The sequence below is a fragment of the Agelaius tricolor genome, unplaced genomic scaffold, assembly GCF_023055355.1.
Source record: "Agelaius tricolor isolate 1412-34295 unplaced genomic scaffold, bAgeTri1.0.p SCAF_6, whole genome shotgun sequence".
NCBI lineage: Eukaryota > Metazoa > Chordata > Aves > Passeriformes > Icteridae > Agelaius > Agelaius tricolor.
Genome location: NW_027269266.1, coordinates 47,672,009 through 47,694,033, shown reverse-complemented (window position 1 = coordinate 47,694,033; position 22,025 = coordinate 47,672,009). Strand labels below are relative to the sequence as shown.

At 37.4% G+C, this 22,025-nt stretch overlaps 1 protein-coding gene across 33 annotated transcripts in view; it reads right to left on the bottom strand.

Moving 5' to 3' along the window:
- The window catches only part of CLASP2 (cytoplasmic linker associated protein 2), a 145,970-nt gene that overhangs the window by 68,642 nt on the left and 55,303 nt on the right, over window positions 1-22,025 (bottom strand). For 25 of the 33 annotated variants that reach the window (XM_071429706.1, XM_071429705.1, XM_071429732.1 and 22 more), the window contains 2 exons: window positions 19,970-20,116; window positions 4,560-4,639 (listed from right to left, as the gene is read on the bottom strand). In XM_071429706.1, the coding sequence (XP_071285807.1) occupies window positions 4,560-4,639; window positions 19,970-20,116 (227 nt within the window). Of the gene's footprint in view, window positions 1-4,559; window positions 4,640-19,969; window positions 20,117-20,620; window positions 20,848-22,025 lie in introns of those variants that run through there. The other 8 variants (XM_071429722.1, XM_071429736.1, XM_071429723.1 and 5 more) reach the window with 2 other exon arrangements.

Sequence of the window (22,025 nt, the reverse complement as noted above, 5' to 3'; positions counted from 1 at the left end):
TTTCCTAGACATAACTCAAAGGAAGCTTTTTTCTGTTTCCACTGCATACACAAAATTTAATGTTCTTTCTCCCTTCAGATTGAGAACAAGTGTAAGAGAATATGAAGCAAATTACTAAACAGAAAGCTAATCTGGCCAGGGTTTCATTTTTTTGGTGGTTTTTTTTTTTTCTTTTTTTTTTTTTTTTTTTTTTTTTAAAGTATCCTCAGGCTAACATTTCCAGTTTTTCAGATCACGAGTTTTTTTATGTAAACCCATTAGGCAAAACTCACTGGCCCATACACAAGCCCATACCAGACACCACCTGAGACACCTCCAAGCCATGGGGCTCGCAGATGTGGGTCAGGACTTCAAGGAAACTCACACTTTTCTACAGTGAAAGCTGGACACCAGCATGATAACTTATGTAGCACCTAAACAGCAGGGCCTGAAGCTCTCTCATTATTTAAGACATAATTTTTGTATGTGCAAGAGCACACAGAGGAAATGAGAGCCAGTGGTTAGGACACCTTGTTTTGCAGAGATTGGTTAAGAGCTCTGTCTCTGGAACACACTGTTCTAGTACATATATATGCATCTTTGATCATCATTAAAATGATGATCTTCTGTTCTGCAGTTATGCTGAATGATATTTTCTTTAAAATATCTTAATTTCCCAGGCATCTTCAAATTACTGTAAGGGTTATTCCAAATGCGGTCTAGTTTTCCTGTTTCTGGAGCATCAAATTATTTTAACTTACAAAAGATATGGAATCTTAACTCTATTGACATCCACTCTTTTCCCAACACTTTAACAGAATATGGTTATGAAGGTATGCATATTTCATGCTGAAATATGGAGGAGGTGAAAGACATCACAGCTCTGAAACACCTTCATACTGGATTTCCAGAATAAACAGGGTAGGAACCTTTTCAGAAACAGATTACTCAGTACGCCCAGACCAGCTTCACTGTAAGGTGGAAAACAATTTCTGAATATACTTTACCAACAAAAGTGAGATTTTTATTACCATGCAGCTGTGTGAGCTCTTCCAGGATACACTGTGGAAGCAGCTTTGCACTTCTATACAGGAGACATGACTGCATCCATAAAAACCAGAAAGCTATTCCTCATGATTACTGTTTCCTTCACTGGAAGTCACTAAATATCTGATGTATAACTTACTTAAAATGAAGAAATGACTTAATGAAAAAAATTGGGTCCAAGTGTAAGATACTTTCTACTCCACCGCCCACAAAACATGAGTTCTGTATCACCATTTAAGATATTTGTGTATACTGGTAGCCTATTAATAGTTGTTAAACAACCCTAGTTTATTCTAACACTAATTCTCCAAGTACCATATTCTTAAAAAAAAAAAAAAAAAGTATTATGTGTGTCTCAGTAAGCTTTTTTATCAAAATTAATTTCCATTCTGAAAGAAATTTTTTATTTTTATTTGAAAGTGTAAAGGTCTGGTCACTGGTTAACTCAAGATGAAGTTTCATATTACAGTGACACTTCACACCATCAGAATTCATGACATGATTCAACCTCCTCAGAATCTCCCTTTACCATAACTCTCTCTTTGACCTGTCTCCTGCTCAGTTCAGACCTTTAATACACAGAAAGCTCATCCTACAAGAGGAGAGGCAAGATTTTCTTTGCCAACTCAGCATTTCTCAGCATCACTCAGCTTTGTGACTTTATCACAAAGCAAGGTGCAACAAGAATGGAAGCAGGATGATGCCTTTTGGTGGCATCTAACTGAGGACTGTTCAATGCACACTCAAACCCCAGTCTGAAGTCCTGGTCAAGGTACAAAAACCTTTTGCAAGCTGTTTCATTAAGCAAATCCAGAAAATATAACTTTTTTGCTGTCAGCCTCTGTGTCATAAGAGACCATGTTGTACAGTATAGTTATTGCTGAAAGACTAAAACCTGCTGGGCACCAGGCAAACACAGAAGCAACTGTGCAATGGGTTAATGTCCATCCCATTAGCATTTCCAGGCAAGGAATTGAATTTTTTCTTTAATTACCTGGCACAAACAGAACTGAACTTAGGAATATTTAAATTGGCATTGCAGTGTAGAATTTAATAAGTGGTATAATTTTATTTTGTCATGAAATGAAAACCATAATTCCACTGAAAAATCCTGTATTTTCAATGTTATACATGCCTACCTTAATTTCACAGGAATAAAAAGTAATATTCTAATAATTTCTTTTCTCCCTGCCCTCAATTAATTACACTTTTAGGAGGCCTCAATTAATTACACTTTTAAGATGAAACTATGTGTTCAGCCAATGACATAATGCATTTTTTGCTCACAAGTTCCCACATCAGACCTTATAAAAAGAACCGAACTTCTTTCAAACAAATTTTAGCTATTAACAGGAGTTATTCCTAATAATCTGAACACAGAATTTTCTTCTGTTTCAGCAAAGGCTTAAGTTGTAAAAACAGGGCGGTTGTAACCTTGAATATGAGTGCACAATGATGTCACTACAGTACTTTTTAGCACACAGATCCATGAGACTACATCTAAAATCACCCATCTTGTTCATAAACTGCTGCTATCCATTAGAGGGCAACATAAACACACCTCATTAAAGGCAACTGTAACATCAAAGACAGAAAAATTAAAAGATCAAACACAAGTAGGAATAATAACTGTACAGATGGAAAGTATTTTCAATATGGGGATTTAAAAACTGGGTACAGGTAAACAACATAACATTCCTAAAAAAAGATGAGCAGTCATATGAACAGCTTACTGGAAAGACAGATCTGTCATTGGAGACTTTTAAGGATGATTTAAAACATACCTACAGATTAAGTAATCTCAATTTATTTGACTAATTCAAATGCATTTAATCTTGATCCAGAATTTAATCTGGTTTTTCTTTCTTACTTTCATTGAAGCCACTACTCAAACCCATAAATGTAATGAAAACAGAAAAGACACAGGAATGGGCCCAGTAACATCCAAACAACTCTCTCTCCTCAGGCTGTCCTATGCTTTTAGAATAATTATTGGTAAACTACCAATATTTGTAGGTCATAAACATTCTTTCTTCACAAGTCAAACAGAAATTTCCCACTTCCTTAACAATTAACATGGCTGCAAAACATGAAATCTGCTTTGCTTTTTTTTTTCTGAAAGATCAGAGACTGTCCACGACCAGAAGCAGGAAGTTGGCAAGGAAGTCATTATTCCTAAGGACACTAAAAAAAAATGTTTTTTTCTTGTGTGCTCATCCATGCAACAAATAGGTAATTTTGGAGTCAGCCACACATTTCTCTCCTGCCTCCTCACCTCAGCTTGAGGGAGATTAGTAAAGACAAATGTCTTTCTCCTCTATCTCCTGCAGTTTAGAGAATGACCTGCCTTCCTAGGCCATTGAGCAATCAGACAGAAAATAACATGTGTTGGTCTGTGTCCTGTGGTCACCCCAGTTTTGTTCCTGCAGTGTTACCAACCAGCCTGAGTAATCAGAGAACTCTGTGTGGGACTCTGTCCTTGGGACTGCACACACTAAGGCACTGAACTATAAGCATCACATTCTCTGTTTTGTGGAACATGGCTCTGTTCAACATTAACAGGGATAAACAATATTAAGAGCTGCATGTTTTTATCCTCCGAAGAATTCTTAACACAGTCGGAAGAGGCAGAGATACATAAAGCTCTTACAGTGTTAGACAAAGACTTCCTTGATGTGACAGGGATCATGGAGATTGAGGGCTCCCTCATGAAAGCAGACAGTATTGCTGCCTGCAGAAGCAGATCTAACAAATAACTATGCTTGGGAAATAAAAATAGAACAAAAGTACATATCAGGAAAGGGGAGTCTTACAAAATCCTTCTGTCATTTGGCAACTATGGCTTACTGAGATTTTGGTTGTGTTCCACACCTCAGCTCCTCAAGGAAAACTTAGTCAAAATAGCCCTCGTACACTACACACATATTAAATGACTCAACTATGTGAAAGTATCAAATACATGCAATTCCCACACTAAAAGAATAGAAATTCAAATCTGATCTTCTTAATTAAGAACTCAGAATCCAACAAGTTCATTAGTATGAAAATAAGGCACTAGAATAATTTTTTAAAGTATTACTAGAATAAGGACATGTATACCAGACACACATCATTACAATTCAGGCAAATTTGAAAATACAATTCTTGCTGTTTAAATTATTTGCCTATATTATTATTACTTGATTATGCCTTGAAATTTTAGCCCCAAACTTTCCAAACATCATGGTAATCTTTTTCTTACTAAAACATCCAATTACTTTCCCTGAAAAAGTTTGAGAAAAGTAATAAGGCATTTTAGCCAAAACACAATGTGGTAATAATTAGTAGGAGAGTAAAAAAAAAGTGGCACTTTTTTTGGTAACTCCTGGGAAAATATAAAGAGCTTTCCATGGAGACTCTAAGGTCAGACAGAGGGAAAAGTAATGATGCTTGCTTAGAACAATATAAAATTATGTAAATTTAAAAAGCAGGTTAACCCATTATTGCAAATAACATATTTCTGAAGACAAACATGAATATACACAGCATCTTACCTGTACAGTAGGAACATCTGTAAATGCCTTAATAAAATCATCTTCATCCACAGCTCCAGCTCCTCCTTCTTTAGAGGAACCTAAATAAACATAAAATACTGTTAAATAGGATGTAATATACATCAAGGTTTGAAATCTCTTACAACCATCTTTCACCATACCTACTTTCAAACATTTAATATATTTTACAAAAATGCTGCATTTTTGTGCAGAATTGTACATTGTGTGTAGAATCACAAGACTTTGAATTCTGACTTCACCATAAGAAAATAAATGACCTTTTTTTACCCCAAATGAGCAATTCCAAGTAATTTCCAATTTGACAACTTTAATGGTGCAATAATTTTTATTTTTGTGTCTAACTGGAAACATGTTTTATATAACAATCCTCTAGCAGCAGTTTGCATTTGATTCTGAGACCCTCACAATAAAAATGTTCTAAAATAAAGCCCCAAATTTCAAATTATTTACCAGAGCAAGAGCTATTTATCACTAAATGGAATTCCTCAGGATGAATTTTCATCTTAACATATGTGCCTTAAGTAATCAACCCTAAAAGTCTGGGGGTTGATTTTTGTCTTTTCCAGTATGCTCACATGAAGCTAAGAAGTGTGAGGCACATTTCTTAGTCTTAAGGTTACAAGATCTTCAGCCACAAAAAAAAAGACACAGTGAGGAGAATTTGCACTGGAGCAAAATCTGAACTTCAGTGACCTTATTTTCAGACCACTCATGATGGAACTATTTTCACATGACAGCCAAAGATGCCCAGCAGAAGGACCAGGGAAGAATACTGACAGGTAACTTGCTGGTTTCACACTGGTATACCTTGCAAATTTTATTAACATCTTGTCTTAGAAGCTAAGACAACTCTAAGCAAGAAAACTACCTGAAAACAATGTCTGGATTTTGCTCTCCTGAAAAAACTCAGTTTATCAAGAAAGCCCCCTTTTTAAAGAAATGAGCTCAAGTTTGCTATCAAATCAAAGGTCATCAAATCCAGGCTATGCTACAAGTCTAGAACTCCAAGCACAAGGTGAAGCTTGGCAGAATCTTTAAGTATCTTCAATAATTGCATCAGGAAGGTAATATGACAAAACATATTAACCACATGGAATCAGTTCGGTTGAGCATTTCCTTTCTGAAAGGAAAAACATAATCTGTCATAGCAAATGAGCATTTGGGAACAAGTGCCTCTTTCAGAGTGAGGCCTACAGGGTAGATGGCAGAATGTCCTTCCTAACTGGCAGAATGAAATAGAGGCATCACACAGAGAAGACAAATATTTCACTAACTACAGAACAAATAAAAACCATTAAAAAAAAGCATTTAAGAGGCTGAATGGTCAACCAAGAAAAAAAAGCCAGGAATTCTTGATGAATCAAAATTTTGGTGGCTGCACTCTAAGAGCCATGGTTTACAGTCCCTGATCACTTAATTCTAGTGAAGGAAATTATGCCTGCTGTCTTTGTATACATGTCCAGTTTGGAAGCACGAGGGTGCACTACTTCTACAAATTTGGTGGCAAACTTACTAGATCTCAACACTGCTGTGCAGAACAAGAGCTCTCATATATCTTTGTGGCTCATTAGTGTAAAAACACAGAACCTGAACACAGTACCTGCAGTATGATATAGGAATATCTAATAGCTTTTGAGTGCCTTAGCTCAAGGATGCTGCAAAGAGATGCTGTACACAACACATTTCAATGTGTGTATCTCCAACACCATCTGTCACAACTGCCAGCGGCAGCCAGAAGAGCAAAAAGAAATTATAACCACCTATTTCTTCTCCTTCCAGAGAGTAGAGGGAACAAACCCTTCCATAAAGTTAATGACTATTTGACCAGCTAAAAAAAAAATGAAGAGAGAAAGATTCATTTACACCCAGAACACACCCTTCTGCCACACAAACTTATACAGCTCTTCAAAGGGAGAATATCCTTGTCAGAGCAGAATTTTGTGGAGAGACACCTTGAAAGCAATAATTTGGCCCAGAGGCACCACATTAAAGTAGGTGGCACAAACAGCTGCTTCGATGCTCAGATCATAACCTCATTTGTTTGGCCATAAATACTCTGACATTTAAATCTCATGGAAACAAAATAGAGTCAATATACAATACCTACCCGTGAAAAGTAAATAGAAAAGTAAGGTTATAAAAGTTCTGTATTATTATTCAATTACATAAATACACAAATACCTATGCTAACACAGGGAAAAAAGTACTTTGCATTCCCATCCTTTACTTACCAATTTTTTTTTCTAGGGAATGAACTACAGAAACATTACAAATTGACACATATAGGCCATGAACACAAAAATATAGAAAAATGTTTGGGTTGCAAGTCTTTCTAGCTCACTGCTGTACGTCATAAAGATTAAAAGAAGATGAAGTTGCCCTTGCTAAGTAAGTACATGCTGTCACCTTCAGTCCACCCTAAAGTATCACTTTTAAAATTAGGAAACAGCATGTATTACATGACAGATATTTCTAACACCTGAACATCATCTAGTAATGCCTCCTGAGGATTAAGGAAAATCCTTTATCCAAAGAATAACAATTTTTTACTTCAAAAAGAGAAAGAAGAGGGACAGACTACTATTTAAAATCCATTTGACATAGTCCAGACACAGAGAACTCTCCATCTTCCTGAGTTTTAACAACTAGTTCACATCTACAATCCAATTTTCTTTCTCCAAAAGTTGTTTTATTATCTTGTTGACTGGTAAAAAAAAAAATATGGTTCAAAGTTATCTGTAAACCACATTTCACTTCTATTTCACTGATCCTTCTCCTCAACTACATGATGACATATGCATACCAGAACAAAGTATGAAGTAACTTTTCTTCATATAGTATAGAAGTCAAAAGTCCACACTGCTTAAAGAGGAAAAATACTGTTCAATTTTTCCCTTTCCCTTTCCATCTCTCTGTAAGTATTTTTACCAAGTCTGTTTACCAAGTCACTGTTTCTGTAGAGACAATCAAAAAATGACAGAACTCCACCTGCTGTTTCCCAATTCAGGAGAAACTATTTTACTGTGCTCACAAGATACATAACAGTCATACACATGCAGATGCCTTCAAAGGATCTCTCATGCTTTTGTAAGGCTTGACTCTCCTCCACAAAAGCAACACCAGAGCTTTACTAAATTCTCAATTTCAGACAGTGCTGCCTCCAGACCCCAAACTGATATATCTGACAGAGCACACATATAAGCTGTTTTGTTGCTTACCTTCTCAGACCAAGGTTGTGATTACAAATTTCTTGTATCTCTCTCTAGTATTAATTCCTTCCACTGAACAGTGCATGTTCAAGGCTCCCCAGGGAACACACAGTCCTTTGACCAAATAGGGACAAGTTCAGCTACCACGTTCCTAAAGGCAAGAATACTATAAACAATTCTAGGGGGCTTTAACCCCACTGCATTTTTAACATCTTTAAGTGCAGCTAAAATTCAGAGCCACATCAGCTGGGTAATTATATTACCCTGTCTTTGGACTTAAATCCAACTGAGCTTTTTTTTTCAGCTGAGACCGAGAAGAAAAAATTCTCTCGTGGAGAGGAATAAAAATACATGCAAGACATTTATCCGCATTGTTTGTTAGTTTTCATTCCTAACCTTTACTTTTTCTTATCCTTCAAGCCTTTTAGTTAGATAAACTCCCATAGAGCCCTGGAAGCCTCAGTTCCACTTCAGGAAGCTGGTGAGGATATACCAAACATAACAGACAGACTTGAAATGGAAGCATATCACAGCACCTGAAGCCCCTCTCAGTTTTACAGTGGAGTGGTGGGGGTTTGATAGGTTTCTCTTTTTTGTGTGTGTATTTTCAGGTTTGCTTTGTTTTTTAAACTGAAGCTCAATGAGTCTAGAAATGGAGGCCAAAAAAAAAAATCCCTCACTTCCTGCAGACTGCTAAAGAGATGACACTTTCATGAGTAATACTTAAAGGTTTCTAACACTTTGCAAGGCCCTAGGAGTCTTTTTTTGGAAGACAGTTTATTGCAGTCATAAGGCTGAGTTCAGCACTGGGAATAACTCAACACCAGAAAGGGTACTGTATGCAAGCAAGGGAACTACCCAGTCTTTTGTGAAATCAATTTTTTCACCCAGGAGTTAATTCCTGTGGTTGAGTTCTTTCCCTCTTCAGACTAAAACACTTGAAATACTTCCAATATATCACAGCTTTGGAATGTTCACTTGCTTTATGGCCTTGATGCTCTCCCCAGTATTATCTACAAATCTGTACATCATGAGATGACAAAACAATATGGAAAAACAAAGATGCTGATGTGATTTTGCACTTGTATTCCTGTTTTGAAAAAGAGAACTGCTTATTCAAAGCATGTCTAACTGTTAAATAAAGTATACAAGTGCTGGCTTAAAAGTACAAAAAAATTTGTTCCGTTTTTATTTCGTAGCAGGCCTTTACTAGTCAAATTATTTTTTTCTACTTTCATAAGTCTTTTGACAAAAATGTCAAACAAAAAATTTCCCTGTGAAAAAAGGGAATTCCAGGGTATAGACACTTAGGAGTAACAAATACCCAAAAGCAGTTTCACTTTTTGTTCCTAAATCGTTTTCTCAAAATGTTTCCCTTAAAAAATTTAACTATTTTCTGATACAACATGCATCTCAATTTAACATTAGTAAACTCTGAAAGGGATACTGTTTCTCAGATTTCTTTTATCCCTCAGAAAACTCTAACTGTAGGCAATAATTATCTTACTTAAAAATACCTACAGTAAAATGATGGGGAGTACATTTTTTTTTTCTTTCTGAAATACAACAAAATGTTTTGCCTTTGTCTCACCTAGTTCAAAAGCTTCATTTCTTACCTATCAGAGACTGAAGCAAAAGATGCAGTTCATTCTAAACTGAAAGAAAAAATTACTGTTACCCTTTTGGCTTTGTAGGTTAATCAACAATCAGCTGTAAATTAGGAACAGACAGCAGCTTCAGCTCTGCGTGGGATAAATGGCCAGGATAAGCTCAAGTACTTACTCAGCTTTTCATATAATAGGTTAACTGGCAACTCCCACTCACTCCTACTGACCTCTCTCACTCCAGCACTGGTACAGCTGAACACTAAGTCACTACAGGGAGGGGCTAAACCAAGAATAAAATAAACTGGCCAAGATGAATAGTTTCACTAAGCAAGTTCCCTAGTCTGCCTCACTGTGGGGCCATACAAACACCAAGGCAGCACAATCCAGCAGCTGACTCAGGATACGAATGAGTTAGACAAGGAAGGAAATTAGACCAGGCAGTAAAAAAGTACAGCTGCTGAAAGTCTAAGTATAGGCTGAGGGGAATAGAGCAATACTTAAACAAAATGAACTCAAGGAAGGACAACTTCAGAAGCTACATGGTGAAATGGACAGCGCCTCTCACAAGACAGGGAGTGGATCTAAGGAAACTGCTGACACCAAACAAAGATAAACAAACAAGCCAGTGCACACACACAAACTATAAATAATAGATCACAACAACCCTATCAATGATGAAGGCACAAAACCTAATTGTTTCTTCAGCATGGTACTTGCAATAATAACCACATTCTGTTCCCAGCCATAGTGGGCAGATGTTGCAAAGGTCATATTTAATTCTTTGAATGTGCATTCTGTTGTCTGTTAGTCTCTGTAACTGGGATTTTTCCTGAATCTTCTGTAGCTCTCAATCTTTGCAACATCTACTTGTTTATCCTTGGGTCAGGCCTTATAATTTACTTTTAAAGTGGTATCTGTTGGGGGCCAGGGAAGGAAATTCCAGTGCTTCCTGATCTGAATTACAACCTCTGAGATGGCAAGGGTGACTTTTAAGGCAATGACTGTGATACTACCCTCCTGTACAGACCGATCTCAATCTCAGTAACTCATAACTTTATCTTTCCAGGTATCATAAGATTACAAAAATAGTCTAGAATAGCATGTTTCCATAAGTCTGGTTCTGTAAAACAGGAACCTAATGTTCAGAAAATTGGCTGGAGACTGAGAAGTTTTGAAATTTCCCTTCAGGTTTTAAACTACTGAGTTAGCTAAAGCTATCTGATATACTGTGCATAGAGACCTTGTTGTATTAACACATTCTAACATTCTAAATGTTCTTATTTACATGTTTCAAAAACTGATCTGTGAACTTCAACTCACAAACCTATATAAAACCTCTCATAAAACTACCAAATAAGTATTCTTCAGTCTCAAGTATCTGCATGAAGCACAAAGGTGTTCTTTCATCTTCAGGTGAGTGACAGTCACTTAGTATATAGATGCTTTCAGTTTGCCTTAGGTCAGGAAAACATTTGAGAGCAACAAAGAAGCAGCAGTTGCTCAAGTAAAAACCACTTGGATCAACATTAGACAAGATTATTTTTTTAAACAAGAATGATAGTTTCAGATAGTTACTCTTGTAAATCCTACAGGATGGATATAATTAGACCAACTTAGATAAAATTATGTTAGTTTAAGTAACTTATACTGTCAGCATCACTTACTGGCTTTGCTATGCAAGTTAAGAAACAGATCATGCTGCTAATCGCCACAACTCTGCCAATAAAGCTTTGGGGAAGACTAAACTATGAAGAGCTGCAGAGATCCTAGCTTAGATAGAAGTTTTCATCACTAAATTTCTGGTGCCTTGTGTCCATTTCCTGAGAGAGCAGCATCTGATCTGCAAACAAGTAATTCCCCATTCTCCAAAACCTCTCTGTTATTATAAACTTTTGCAAGCACACACCTTGCCTACCAGAGAAACCTCTCAAATAGAACTTCACTGGGAGATTAACTTACTGGGTTGCTCAACACATTTGTCTTATGGTAGTTATTATCTGCATATAGGGAAACAGGAGAGTGAGAGAACAGCAAAAGGAACCTGTACCTGTCCCATGGGCCACTGCAGTTCATGATTCAGTAACTTAGCCTAAAATGCCTCTGACTGAAGCTGAACTGCCTTTGACAAAGACACCCAGGTAGGCAACTAGTATCAGCAAACCCGTTCAGTTGTTCCAACACAAGCCACCAGAGTTTTTGAAATGAATTTCAGAAAAATGTTTTTAAATCATCAGATCTAAAAATCCAAAAGAACCTTTTATTTTTCCCCCAGCATCTCCACTGGCAAAGCCTTCCTGTTGTTTTTAACCAGCTTAGAAAATAATTCAAGTGACTAAGCAGAACAGAAAAGCATTCACTATAAAGCCCACTTTAAGGAAACTGACAGATGAATTCTGTCATGTTCAGCCCCAGTGACTGACACTCACTCTGTACTGACTTGTCCACCCCGCTTCCTCCAATGCCAAAGTCATCATCCCTGAGGCACCGAGAAAGTCATTCAAACTGGAATAGCAGCATAAACTGAACAAAACAGCACAGTATCTTGAAATACTTTTACAATACCTTGTATTCCTTACTTTATCTGCCTACGTTAGAAATTTGGCAGACAGTAGAAGTAGAGAACTTCCCAAAACAGCCCACCTGTACTGCGCCTGTTCCATTAAAACATTCCTCTTACATGCCAGAGACATTGCTCATGAAGTGAGTGTGCTGTCACTGAGGGCTGAGATGCTAAGCAGATCTCTCCATAGAATTATACACTCCATGAGAGAACAGGAGCAGGAGGGACAAGCAGAAATTAGAAGTGAGCTGCACTTACAAGGAAGAAAGTGGTGCCAGATTTTCAACTATTAGGATAGCACATCTCAAGCCTTGAGGTGTGGCATGTTAATCAGGTACAAATATAGGACTCCTGTACTAAAAGGAAGCACAAAATAGCTCTTAGGTGGACTGAAGATGACAGCACCAGCATGCATACGGTAAAATTTGAAGCTGCTCTTGAGCGTGCAAATTCCTTTGGAATTATGTATTGAATATAACATGCTTCAAGAAACTTAGTCAGTAATGTCTGAAGCTGATTCTTAACACTGAATACATAGTTTCAACAAGTTTAGCCTCAATTCCTTTGTACACAGTTTCACAGGTATGAAAGATTAATAATACTAGCTCTTGACAGATATGCTGTGGCAATCAATTGAATTAATAAACATTTACCAAGCACACAGTAAATACGAATATTACAAAACAAGGAAAATAACAGTGCTATACTTAGCACAAAGTTTAGACAGCATACATTAGGTAAGACCAAAGCCTGGATGTGGAAGAAGACAAGCAGTTCCACGAGCAGCAAGAACAGAGATGCCTGACTTTTTAGGCTTATCTCAAATGGATTAATGTTGGTTTCTACTCAACTGGAAGCTCATCCAGTCATCTTTCTACTCATGCACAATGTTCACGCTCCCATGGTAATCTTTCAAAGCACTCATGTATTTCTTTTCTCTACTGGCACTCAGTTTTCATAAATAATTAAAAGGTCATACATTTGTGACCCTGGCCCATTTGTTCAGTTTCAACAGGTGAGTTATGGAAGTTATGCTAATTTTATGAACATGATAGCATTAGTCTTATTTTCAGTTTTTAATGTAACTTCCTAATAAACTATTTACATTTTACTTTAATTTCATCCTAGTTTTACATTTGAATGGGGAAAATTGCACTAATTATTTTACATTACAGAAATTACTGAGAGCAAGCAGGAACACAAACAATTGGTTTATACCATCTGTAATTCTGATGCCAAAACAGAATGATTTGAGATACTGTGACGTAATAGTTTCAGTAATATAGAATTTTCATTATTGTTGTCAGTATCCATTTGTGTATTCCATTCTGGAACAATTTAAACAGACACTTTAATAACAACAATTCACACCACCTGTCACCACAAACTACAGAATTACCATTTTTGCATGTTCTAGATAATACATTTTTATCTTCTAGAAGTTCACTAGGGCAAGACAGAAGGTTGAAGTAACTTGACTTTGAAGTGTTGTTTTTTCTCTTACACTGTAAAAATAATTTAATTTATACGTTCCAAAAAATAATTTCCAACACAGGTGCAAATACTTATATTACAAAAATAAATTCCATTCCCTGCTTCTCTGTTTGAAAGCATATACCATTGTCAAAAGAAATGAAACAAGTTTCTTAAGCCTCTTCTCCCACACACCAACACACCACCCCTATGAAGAGAAATCACACCTGCTACTCCACAAAGCAGCAATGCAGGAACATTTTGGAATGGTTGTCTTTGCTTACTCTTCAACACAGTCACAGTCCATAAGGACTCCAAGCAGCAGGGTCAGCTGATTTTAGTCCACTTTCCTCCTCCCTTCTTCCTCTTTTTTCTTCTAGTTTAACTCACATGAAAATACAAACAAATTGCTTCCCCTTCCTATTGCTTCAAATAATCGGTACTCAGTGTCAGCAGCTAACAAGGGCTGGGTTGTCTTCCTTATTCTCATCACTGTCTGGTACAACCATGATTGCCAGTAGGATGTCTGGGACTAGAACCCCAGGCAGAGATGTCACAAGCAGGCTGGACTACATCTTGTGGTGTGCTTTTATCTCCAGACCTCTTCTTTTGTGCTCCACTGGTACTCTCTCCCTATTTTATCCATTTACAAGCTGACTTCCAGACTATGAGCCTTTTGGGAAATGACTGTCTGATATTCTATCATGCTTATACCAACATAATGAATCCTACAATTTAACTGAAACTTCTAGAAATTTAGTGAAAAATAGGGTAGTATGAACTATCACTTCAGTGACACACAGAAACCAGAGAGGCTAATGAACAGTGTTATGGACACATAGACATATTTTCTGAAGGTATATGTATAGATGTGTATACATATAGATATATTCATAATTTATCATGTTGGTTTGTTTTCATTCAGATGCCTTGCTAAGGTGGGTTTTTCAATCCCCCTCCTGAAGACAGCTTCAAAGGAAGGTATTTGCTACAGGAATGGAAACCCCAGTGATTGCACAACCATTTATAATGTCCAAGGAGAACAGAGGACTGATCGTATGGAAGGGATCCCTAACCTCAAATGCCATTCATGGGAATAAACAACAAAATCCAGTAACTCTCAGGGAACACAGAAAGCTGAAAGTCCTCCTACCTCCCTGAACTCTATATTAGGTTAAAATAGCTGCAGTTCATGACCATAGGATTGCAACCCAGCAATTCCATGGGCAAGGATCTCCTGGGATGGAAGTTAATTGACATTAACTGTGGGGAAAAGGAAGCAAACAGGCATTCTGTAACAAATTCTCTGATTCAGACTCTGACACCCAAGGCTAATCTCTAAGGCTGCTCGGAATGACAAAAAGACTTTTCAGCTGGGATGTTGAAGAAAAGTCCTTGAATTTCACCACCGCCCAGAAATAAAAAAGGAAACAAAGTGCCACAGAATGTCAGGGGTGCTTTGCTGACTAATATTACCTCAGAGCAGCTTTACATCATACAAAGGGCCGGGGTAGAACAAGGAAAACCAAAAAGTCCTAGTTTATTTTACACAACAAATAGAGCACTTTGGAAATTACTTAATGAGGGCTAACAAGAATAAGAGAGGAGACATGAATGAACTTCAGTATTCAAAATTTTTAAAAAAAACCCCTTGTGGGCATTGATTATTATGAATTCTTTTGGTTTTTGTACAAGTGAACATAGAACTCTCTTGAGTCTGGAGACGATCGATACAGTGAACATGACTCTATCTTGTTTCAAGTCCATTCACTAACCTTGTGTATTTACAGTTCTGCAATTACTGAAACCCTTCTAACACAAATGTTTCTTAACTACAGCACCTAGTTCTAATGAGATTAACTTCAACTGGCTGAGATTTCACCTATCTTTCAGTCTCACACTTGTTTATGCAGGGCCTTTTCATTTAAATTTTGTCCTACTAAAGCCTCTAAAGGCTTCAAAATGTCTTCTGCTAGGAAATCAAGCCAAAAAAAGCAAATAAGCACCATTTTAATACTTTTCAACAAAGATCTGTACATCTTATTGAGAAGGGGGGAAAAGCATAATGACAGATACAAAAACCTAGCTTAAATTTTCCTAAAGCTGGGAACAGCTTTCTACAGTTCCCTCATGTATAGTATCCCACTACTATAGTGCTCGCAGCCTTCTACTGCCAAACTGCTCACCTGGTTCAACCAGGTTTTCCAGTTACTTGATTTCTACAGATACATTAGATACATCAAAAAGTGTAACAATATTGTCAGTGTAAAGCAATAACCAATACATAATATTGCCAGCCTGCCAAAGTACTAAAGATTAAAAAATCCCCAATGAAATACAGATAAAAATATATCATGCAGTATCTTCCTGGTGAAAATACTGCAAGAAGTATGAAGTCCACCTTGTTTCAAATTACAACACTATGACTAATGCTCCACCCCACAGAGGTTTTTGTAAAAAAATTCAAAAGAAATTTAACAGAAATTTCTGTCACTATTATATTTCATCAGCAAGCATTTCTTCCAAAGGCCACATGGCTCTCTTGAGGAATCACCATTTCTACATTTAACCCATTTTGAAGACTACTGACCTAAACTGACATTTTGGGAAAAGAGAGGATGCCAGACTTCTTGTTAAGGCAGCCTGAGGTTTCCTACCCACACTTCGATTACATAAAGCTTCCAAATGGTATACAAGCAGGCAATTCCCTAGAAGACTTGGAACAGGGCTTTCAAATTTGCAAGAGAACTTGCCAAAGACCTCTGAGAGATCTTGAACAGCACTGGGAGAGGAATATAGCTCATCTGGCTGACATGAACTCAAGCCTTTTTCTACTGTGAATTATGGTGTCCCTTACCATTAAGTAAGAGCTGTTTGAGCCATACTGCCAAGAAAAAGCCCCTGAGTATCCAATTTCTGCAAGGGCAGGACACAGAGTGCATATCCTCAGTAATAAGAAGGCTTTAGAGCAAAGAGGTATTTCCAGAGGCTCTACCACCTGAATGAGGAGCTGAGAGCAAGTGTATCAGAGGTAAGTAGATCAGCTGTGTGCTTGCTGGCAAAAGTCTAACTTGGCAAAGTGTATTGACCATGGAATAAGAAATATGCCAAACAAAGCACTGTCCCATTAAGTGGAAGACCTATCACTTCTCATTCATCACTAACAAGATGCTCAGGGTCTGAACATCTCCAAGCAGAAAAGCTGGAGGAGAAACAGCCTGCTGGATTCTTTACTCCCAGGGCAGGAAACCACTGTGGCTGCCTGATCTGGTACTTTTTTTGGCAAGCTGTCTTCAGCAGGCTTGATCATGCCTGTCAGCAAATCCACAAGTTCTACAAACCTTCCCATCTCGACTGCCAATAGGAAAATGTCTGGCACAGTCATTCCCAGCACAAGGAGAGAGAATTCCAGGCTGAGTAGGACACTGCTATTGCTCATGTAAGACCTGTTTTACCTGCCTTCCTGGACAATGACGTTGCACTTCCAGTGCCACCAAAGTATGTTTCCTACATTAAAAAGAAAATGCCCAAAACAGTGAGAAATTCTTTTTTTTTAATATCAGATGGGTCCTTTCACTTGAACAGCATATCTAGGCAGTGGTGGAATTACCCATTTCTTCCTTAAGAACCATCTTCATGACGTATATAATGAAAAGCCAAGCACACAGGCATCTGAGGTATAATTCAGCAGGTGTCAGCAGGTAAGAAAGCCAAAGGCATGGCTATAGATTTCAATTTTCTTAGCCTCAAGACAGGGTGGCCTCCAACCCTTTCTGGGCCCACGGAAAAAAACTGTACTTTGCCACCTACAACTTATAGGAAAATATACCTTTGTCAAGCAATATTCTATGAAAAGGATCTCTGGGATCCTTTAAAATATAAAAGGCAGTTTAAATGAATGGAACTTGCAGTAATCTCAGTCTTTGCTCAACACAATTTCTATCTGCAATAAATTCTGCCTGGTCACAGAAGGCTGAAGAGGAGAAACTGCAGTAAAAACTTGCTTCAACTGCAGGTCACTTCCATGACTTTGGACATTTTTGTGGAAGGGAAATAAAAAGCAACACAGTTAAAGGAGCTGCTCCTTCCTCCAAGGCTGAACTGTAACATCTGAATATGGATTAATGGATATTTGAGAGTCAGAGAAAAGGGACAAGCAGGACCAACAGGTGGCAGAAGCACGAGGTCTGCAGTGAAAGCCTGAAATACCCATCCAGCTTATGAGGAAAAGGCGAGAAATGGCACACCCACTGACTACTGACTTGGAATGCAGTGGAGTGCACAAGGATTTGGGACTGTAGGATACAGCAGATTCTTACTACATCAGCAAGAACAAACAACTTCCAGAACTAAAAATGTACTCCATGGAGATGGCAATTTTGAGGCTGGAGAAAAATCACAGGTGTCCTTTAGGCATCTGCAAAGTTGATCCTACAGAAACTGGATGTGAAAGAGCATCAAGGTTTTGTTGCAGCCAGAAAGGTCCAGGAAGTCTCTAGGATAAACAGAATAGGATGCCCTAACTGGGCTCTCTAAAGACCATGGTCCTCTGTGGAATAAAGCATTCTAAAACCAGCATTTTGTCCCATAATGACAGTGTGCCACTAGACACTTCTCCTGTTCCTGTACATGTCTCTAGCAGGCCTTTCTGACCACTGTCAGATGGGACAGTGGACTGCCCAGGCCTCTTGTCTGACCTAGTGTCATTGTTCATATGAAGATTATTACAGAAAACTCCTCACTTCTGGAAGAGACTATGACCTTATTGTTTAAGAAATACATTTGACATCTACACCAATGTTCTTGATTAGGCTAGAAGATGCAGGATTTGTAAATAATGTATTAAAATTCTGACTACAGACATCCTACAGAATGAAAAAAGAAGGGAAATAGATGGGTATGTAAACACACCCCAATATTTTCCTCAGTTGAAAGGAGATGGTATAAAGCAAGGAATGACCAAAGTATTCTGGTTTTAGCATGCTTAATTTTAATTCTTTTAAAGTTTGGCAATATAGGAAAAAGATAAAAAATAGTGTACAAATTTTTTGGGTTTTAATCTGCTTTACTACTACTATATTTTCAGATAAACTGAAAAATCAGTGAGTGGTTATTCTGTTCTTATCTCCCTTCACCTTGTATCTCCATGTTTTTACTGCAGAGCATGTAAAGTGAAAGCCTACATGCAAAAAAAAAAATACATTAAAACCATCTATATTTAGTAAAATATTATTAAAAGCCCATATTGAAATAAAGACAAATCCTAAGCATTCAGTTCTGGTACTGTGTATGTTAGTCTTGCATGCAAAAAACACCCATGCTTCAGGTTAAAGTGATTACATTATAATTAGTTATTGATTTATATTTACTCATTTATAACACTTACTATGTGCTATAATAACAACAATAATAAATATCAGTGGGATAATTTCCTTTATGGAGTCTTTTAGGTGGTATTTTCTGATATATATTCCTATCAATTCTCAGTTACACTATGACAGTGTTGATGCAGCCCTATGGAAATCATTTCAATTTATTAGGAATTCTTAAGATTACTATTGAAAACCAATAAATTTTCAAAACATCAACTGTATCTTAGTAATGTGAAAATTTAAAGCAGCTTATTTGCCATGCATATTTTCTTCCAAATTTTATATTTGCTTTGCAGATCACATATGAGATTACATGAATAGGAACATGGGAAAAATTACTCTTACAAAAACCCCTTACTAAAAGAATCACTTATTCATAAGAACCCTGAACCTGAAGCATGGTATATTTTCACAGAATTATGGGGGTTTTTTTTGAATGTGTACATGAACCATCAAAAAAGCAGCCACTTCTTTAACAGTAAACAGTTGCTTTTGTTAGACTACCCCCGCCCTAAAAAAATGCGGATTTCCCTGTTCTAAGATCATAATTACTAAGCATTCCTCATACACTGCTTTAAAGCTACACCATGCAAAAAAATCCTGCCAAGGGTTTTGGCCCTTGTATTTTATCTTTCACAACCAATTTCACAATACTGACAGTTAAAAGAATAATAATAAAAGTCATCCAGATGTAACACACACCTCTGATGAAGGCTCTGGGTGATGGCTAATCCTTTCTAGCCACGTGAAGCAGTGCAGACCTACAGTAAAAAATTAATCTACACAGACCTTCTCCAGAATTTCACAGGATATTTATATATACAATAAATGCAGTGTGGATTCCAGCAGAGACACCCATACATATATATGCATATATATATATATATGTATTTTTTTCCTTTCACCAACATAAATGCTATCTCCAGACATTAATTTTATTTATAATATGAGAGACCTTTATAAGCTCAGTGTACACTCACAAAAACAGACAGATATGCACACACCTTTCCAGATGAATAATTACATAAAACAGGGTCCCTTACTGTTCTCAGCTCTGCAAAAATACTGCAGTCATGAATTAAACATCACCTTCCAAAGTTCTCTGTTTTGTGCCTCTCTGGCAAGGTTTCTGGGAACACTGATTAGAATCTGAATAGCTTTACATTACCTCCAACCTTAGGCCCACCAGCTGATCCTGGCTTTCTTGCACTGTTTGAAGGATTTCCTGGCTTTTTAGGTGCCGGAACCTTGAAGGCTGAAGCAGCTGATGATGGCCTATTTCCATCCACTGACTCTTCATCATCAAAGCTTTTGTCTAGAAAAAGATACGTTAAATAAAAATAGAGCTATTAGAATGGGTGTATTTTCATTTCCTAACAAACTATTTTCCTTCACATTTCACAGAAATTCACAAAATGCATAAATAAAAACAAGTATTTATCACTTTGTCCTGTTTCTGATCTAGGAATAAATTACAATGGGAGATAAACAGCATTTTCCACATTTCACATTCTTATAAAATATTATTTTAGCTTCATAATTAACCACAGTAGAACTGAGCATAAAAAAACGAATCCTACACATCCACTCCCACAAAGGAAAAATATCTTTGCAGAGCCCGAATTTTTTTAATAATTTCTTAATATTTTCCCCAAATGAAAGCCCTTAATATAATTTTAATCATTCCAGTCTACCGAAGAAAAATGCTTCTCCTTTTCTTTCTTTCACTCATGCATGCATTTTCTGCTACACATCCTCCCACAATGTGTCTAACTAGCACTCCCTGTCTCCTTCCTTCCACCCAGATTTTTCAACTTACAATCACAGATCCTCTTGCAGATCAGCCGCCTCATTCCTCTGATAGCTCTTCAATCCCCTCACCCTAGGACGGACCCAGCACCTCACATGGCCACATGCAGTAAATTCTTAATACTAATCCAAGATTCTATCAAAATCTGCTCGCAAACACCCTAGATCCACCACTGAGATTTGTGCCGGCATCTTTCTCTCCTTTCCCTGCACTAGGTGCTGCACAACCAATGAGCTGCAAGGTGACATCATCTTCTGGGAGCCAACGCCAGAGGAAAAGGTGAAAATTCTCCATGCCAATAAATTCATTCCCACACATGGTATTTGCCACTATTCCAATCCTTCGTTTGAAAAATTAGACAGGCAGACAATATTCAGAAAGAGGGCTTGCACTCCTCTTTCCTATAATTTCAGGTTTGTGTATTTTTAATCATGAAAGAAATTCAAGCCTAGTGACTAAACAGTCTCAATTCAAAATACTGTGCCTTAAAAGAACCCCAACATATTCCAACAGTAGAACATAATGTTTTCCCCACCCACTTAGGGAAGAAGGATTTATCTATAAGCTTGAGCACAGAAAACATCCAGCCTATGGTTCCTATAATAAATAAAATGGGCGAGGCTGAGACACAGCTGCACTACAGTAATGAAAAACCAATTTAGCATATTACCTGCTCTAAAACCTGCCATCTGTTAAAAAAAAAATATATTGCAAAACTTCATCATCTCTGGAATGGTTAAATGTTTACCCTTTGCTAATTCAGTACTCGCTCCCAGGGAAATGTCAACTATATTTAACAATGTAGCCTCCCAGAGGAAGGCAGCTTACATTAAAGGGTATAGCAAGGTTTTGTCCAGCAGCACTGGCAACACCATCGAACGTCACAACACCCTGCATTTAATGTGTCCAACATCACTGCTGCTATAGTTAGCACATTTTTCTAGCATTTGCCAAAAGCTATGCTTTGCACTGATGAATCTCCATGATCAAAGAAACAAACCATCACAAGAACAATATGGATGCATATTACCAATTTGCATTAATATTACTTGCTCCTCTCCTATAAACATGGATTTTTAAGTGAATCTTGCTAAGAGTAATTGTTTGGATCGGTAAACTCTCCGAATGGGAGGAAAAGGCATCAGCCTTCCCCCTCACTGTCCTGTGTGTTGCCATGGAAACAGCACTCCCGCTCAGCATACGGGCTGAGCCAGAATACATTTTGATTCCTGATGCTTTTACTCTCACTATCTTAAATAGAACCAGACATCAAGAATTTGAGCAAGGAAAACCACTAACACAAAGGCCAGATTAAGTGAAATGACTTAAACACTGTCATAGAAGGGTAAATGGCAAGGGTTAATATCTAGGATACCTGCAGCATGACAGGTAATTTTAAATTAGAAATATCTTG